General features: G+C 47.1%; 1 protein-coding gene across 1 annotated transcript; it reads right to left on the bottom strand.

Moving 5' to 3' along the window:
• Positions 1 to 277: 277 nt before the first annotated feature.
• LOC117853742 (uncharacterized) lies at positions 278 to 3304 on the bottom strand. The gene is made up of 2 exons (XM_034736029.2): positions 1278 to 3304; positions 278 to 588 (listed from the first exon to the last, which is right to left on the bottom strand). Exons 1-2 carry the CDS (start codon positions 3147 to 3149, stop codon positions 490 to 492), a joined length of 1971 nt encoding a protein of 656 aa, XP_034591920.1. The 5' UTR covers positions 3150 to 3304; the 3' UTR covers positions 278 to 489.
• Between the last annotated feature and the right edge of the window lie 2149 nt (positions 3305 to 5453).

Here is a 5453-nt window from a genome sequence, read left to right as displayed (position 1 = left end):
TTTAGCTGCCTGAACTCTGAAGTCTTGGCAGTTGCCTTTTGTAGTCCAAGTGCAAGGTACCTGGGTCCCTTGGCCTGATGAGCATGTCCTGTTATCTCTTCCAAACCATTTGCTATCAGAAAACCGCCTAACAAACAATAAGTATTACCTGTACTGAAAATTACAATAATTGGATGCATCTAAGCTATATATGAACCAATACAGCCACAAACGAAAAAAGGAAATGCTGCACAACTTCCAGTTTAATTGGACAAAGAGGCCATTCGAAGCAGAAATCGAAACCAAATCTCTGGAACGACAATATATATTAAATACAGCTACAGAGAGGGCAGGTTGCAACAAGAAGGAATGGATCACAACTGCTGCAATGGCTGTGCATATACTCTCAGGTACAATACAAGAGCAAAACCATCATGTAAATATAGCAGGTAAAAAATCCTACACATGTACTTCTCTCAAAATACAAGTAATTTAGCTTCGGATCTGATGCTAGCTGCTGGTCTCCTCTGCATCAGCAAGCACAAACTCTGTGTACAAGTTCTTCAATGCTATGACAACTGTCATTATAAGGGGACCTAATATTGCTCCCTGCAGAAATATCATCAAAACAAATCAGCCCAATTTGAGGCTAAGGAAAAAAAATCTCCATATCATTAATGAGGATTATCGCTATGCTCTAGCTCCCAAGAATCAGGTGGTGTTTCAAGCAATTTAGTGAACCACTGACCACAAAAAGAATTCTCTACTTCCTACTTATAAACAACTGTTGCATCTTCAGACTTTCACAAACACAAATTATTTACACAATTAACCAGCTGTATGACACATAATCTATGGAAAATTGTTTGACACGACAGCACAATTGCCAAACTTTTAGTAGCCTAGAAGAATATACATGCAGTTCAATGCAGGTAAATATATAGAAATGCAATGAAGCAGTAAAAAATATGGGGAGAAAATGGTTTTTTTTTTCTACAGCATAACTATCTAAATCACAAAAAACGGATGGAGAAGCTACACTACTATGTAGAAGTAGAACACAAAAGAAGTCTTCTATTGTATCTCACAAAAAAAAGGTTTCCAAAGGTACCGTATCTCACAACAAAAAATTGTTCTTCTAATTTCATCTTGGGAAAAAATATCTTCAGTTCTATACAGATGATGTAGAGCTTCTAATAGCTTTCAAAACATAATGTGCAATAAAAATCATACAGAAGTTAACTTTTCATAAAAGCACTTTTAATGGTGAAACGAGTAATATGTAACAAAATTAGTACCTCCAAAGCATTGGGAAACAGAGTCATGCCACCAATTATGCTGAGGCCGGTGAGATATCCATTGTACCCAGGTATATCCTCCAGAATGGTAGTTGTGCCATAATCCATCAGTGTGAGGTGTATCACAGTTACCACCAGTGCAAGCACATATCTACCTTCCATGAGCAGCTGCCCTGCAGCGAATATTGAGGACAGCCAAAATGGAAGTATTGGCACAAGTGCGCTGATGAATCCAAGCACAGTTGATGTGTACACAAAGTGCACCTTGAAGAACTTGAACAAGAGCCATGTCAGGCCTCCTTGGAATATGGCAATCTTGGCAGTGGCCAACAAGACACTACTAATGGCATGGTCGATGACCTCAACACAGCGGTCCTTTACTTGTTTTGACACTGGTAAAAGATCAATGATCTGCTCCGTAGCTCCACCTCCCTCTACAGTAATGAGGTAATACAACACCCACAAGAAGACCATCAACTGCGATAGAAAATTGACCACCTCAGCTGCACCTGAGACAATGCGGAGAGCAACGGATAACATCAAATTGGCACTACCACCGAGCACTGATGTGCTGCTTGACAGCAGCCTCTTTGCAATTTCCGTTCCCTGCAAAGCCAGCTCCTTGGCCTTGACCACCAAATCCTCCCTTGTGATCAATAGCTCCCTAAAGAACGAGTCCAGCTCCATGTAAATCTCCAACCACTCCCTTTTCTTCACACGCGCAGCAATTGATTGCAACTTCATTGAGTATGGGTGCGGTCTGGCACTGATGAGCGCCTTGCTCTTTGGGTCAACTGATTGGCTGATCAAGAAATGCCGGAATCCGCTAGTGAAATCGGTAAGGTTGTACTGCACTGCCAATTGGTCGACCTGCTCCCAGACGGTGTCATAGATCTTGGCGGAGTACTGATCGACCAAGCCAGGGATGTCATTGTCGTCCAGCCACTTCTTGAGCCCAATCTTCTCGGAGTAGTTGCCCTTCTCGACATGGGACTTGAGGGACATGACGGCGTCCTTGCCCTCGAGCCCAATCTGGTAGGAGAAGAAGATGCTGCCGGTTAGGAACCCGGCGATCATGCCGAGCATGAGGCCCACGGCGACGAGCGTCTTGAGGTGGCGCAGGATGCCTCCAGTTAATAGGAGGCCGCGCGAGGAGGGGCGGCGGCTGTAGATGCGCGAGGAGGCGGCGCGGGTGAGCTTGGGGGTCGCGGCGCAGAAAGCGAGAGCGAGGGCGAGGAAGAGCAGTGCGGCGGCGGCGCCGAGGCGCTCGAATAGGACGAGGAAGAAGAAGAAGGAGACGAGCCAGCGGAGGAGGCGCGGGAACGCGGGGGAGTGCGGGAGCGGGCGGCGCAGAAGCGCGGCGCGCGCGTCGGCGAGCGTGGCGGCGGAGGAGCGGAGCGCGGCGAGCGGGAGCGCGAGCACCGCAGCGCTGAGCCCGCCCCGGAGCGGGGGCTCCCAGAAGGCGACGAGCGCGCGCTGCGTCTCGCGGAGCGGGACGGAGCAGAGCAGCGCCCACTGCAGCGGGCGGAGGAAGTCGGCGAGCAGGAGGTAGAGGCCATAGAGCACGAGCAGCGCCGTGGCGAGCCCCGCGTGCGCCATGGCGATGTAGAGCGCCAGGCGCGCGTCGGGCTCCAGCGACAGTCCCGCGATGTCGGGCCCGGCCCCCGCCCCCGCCGCCGCTGCCGCCGGCTTGGCCTTCCCCTCCTTCAAGGCCGGCTTCAGCGCCGGAGGCGGCGGCTTCTTAGGCGGCGTGTCGTCGGCCCCCTGCTTGGGCCGTCGGAGCGAGGCGGAGCGGAACATCTCGGACCACGGCAGGCCGAGGGCGGCCTCGTCCTTGCCCGCGCCCGCGCCGCCGCTGGGCACGAGCGCCATGTGCTCGAGGAAATGCCGCTGGGGCTGCAGCGGGCGGTGGCGGGGGCAGCGTCGCGTGCCCTGCGCCGCCCCTCGCGCTGCCGGGGATCCGATGAGACGGAGAGGGAGGGGTGGTGGATTTGGGGGGTGATTAGTGATGAGGGTGGGGCCTCCGCCATGGTGGCGATTAACCACGGGGGAGATTAGGACGCCGCGGCCCGGGAAAGGGGATGAGGTAACCGCGGTGCCCGGCCACCGACATGTGGGTCCACGTGTGGCTGCGGCGACACGTGGCCTTCCGTTGATTCCCCCGGCGTGCCTACCAGAGTGAGCGATGGTTCGACACTGACAGCTATGGCGACATGGCGTGCCGCGACAGCCGCGCGCGTGCCCTCCTGGCTCTCTGGCGACAGGCCTGGGAAAAGGACCAAAAAGGCCTTCCTGTTTGGGCTTCTACTCACGAAAACGATTAAAGCCCAAACAGACAGTTGTTGATTTCTCAAATGAGCTTTTCAACCCCCTGTTGAAACTGAACCTACATACCCGCAAAGCTATGCTTGAAAAGCCACAAAAACGGGGTTGCAAAAACAGCTTTTGTAAGACAAAAAAGTAATATCTCCGTGCTAAAAAAACAAAAAGGCAGAAAAAGGGAAAAAGGCCTAGCCTGTTATGCAGTTTGTACCTGTTGCGTTATGCCTATACACGATAATCTAAATGATACTCTCTACGATTTTAAATATACGAAATTTAGGATCACTGGACCAGCTTGCTTCCAAATATCATATATTTAAAAATGAAGAGAGTATATGTTGACGTATTCTGGAATTCACTAGCCCTTCAGAAATGTACATACCACTATTTGAGTGTAACCATACATTAAAATAAATGATTGTACCCGTAGGAGACCCCTTAGCATTTGGTGTACTTCTAATGATTTTCATTACTATAAATGTGGGATTCACCAGCTCAAGGAGGTGGCAAATTAAACTTAGTTTTGTATGAGGTTTGTAGATATGGCGCAGGGCACTCTCTTTTTCTTTACATATTGTTGATTGTAAACATCGGATTAGTTGTTATTAGCGGCTTTCAATATATAGTAAAAAAACTAAAAGATGAATTCATGTAGTGTTAGCTAACAATCCAAACTATAATTACCAATGTTCAACAAAAAAGATCTATAATTATCAAAGTTCATAACTCCAAACTAACTATCTACTATCTAGCATCAACAAACTACACTAAACAAAATGGGACATCAGCACATCGACGAACTGAAGTAAAATTTCGCATGGCAAAAATAAAAAAAATTAGTAGCCCTTATTGAAGTTGGCTTTCTAAGTATTTTTTTGAACAAATTAATCAGTCGGTTCCTATCAGTTTTAGAGCTCGAACAGGAGTTGCTCAACTTTGTTCCTGATGGTTTTTTAAAAACCAACAGGAATAAGCCGAACAGATAGAAGTCTGCTCATTTCTGGTAGTGAATAGGCAAAGTCATAGCGTGACCTGGAAGGTCTAACTGTATCTTTCTCTTTAGCACCTCTAGGATAGGCCCCATGCAATGTGAGTATCTAAATATCATGTGATCCACACTGTCCTCTTTATCGCAAATTAAAGCATATAGTGTTCCAGCTACTGCACACCTTTCAATTTTTCATGAATACCGTCCACAGAAAGAAAATGCATTCATGCATTGGCATCTTTGTTTGCCCTTGTCTTTTCACTTAGCTAATTATTAATGATTATCATTTATGAATTAGGAGCATGTTTATTTAGTGTCGATTGCTAGGGGGGATGCGAAGTCATTTTCTGGAAGATGAGGTATGATTGCTGGGCCCACCTGTGTATGGGATCCTGTTTACAATCGTGTCATTTTCTCATATAATTGCCATGCATGCACCTGAAAACCATCAATTGTTCATTTAGAAGCGAAGTGCTCTTCTCCCAAGGGCCAGGCTAGGATGTAAGCATTTTTTTGGGGTGGTGGGGGTGGGGGCTTTAGTTTACGGCTTAGCAAATGGAGATTGTGCTCATCGCATTACAAACAACGGTTGCAAAGTTATTTATGTGAGGCTCAAAAAAACTTTCTAGACAAAAGGTTTTAAGATCAAAATGTTTAGAACCTAATCAAAATTTCAAGTAAATCTTGAAAAAAAAATCAGGAATAATATTCTTGCAAACATGCAGTTAATATACCCCGTATGCCCATGTCTTCTTTCCTTGCAAGTATTCCTTCCTCTTGCGTTGAGATACTCCCTGCTATGCATGCACATGTTCACATTATGGGTTTGTTTCTTGACGGACATAGTTGTTTGATTTATATCATAT

Source organism: Setaria viridis, chromosome 4 (genome assembly GCF_005286985.2).
Source record: "Setaria viridis chromosome 4, Setaria_viridis_v4.0, whole genome shotgun sequence".
NCBI lineage: Eukaryota > Viridiplantae > Streptophyta > Magnoliopsida > Poales > Poaceae > Setaria > Setaria viridis.
This window is presented reverse-complemented; position numbering and strand designations above follow the sequence as displayed.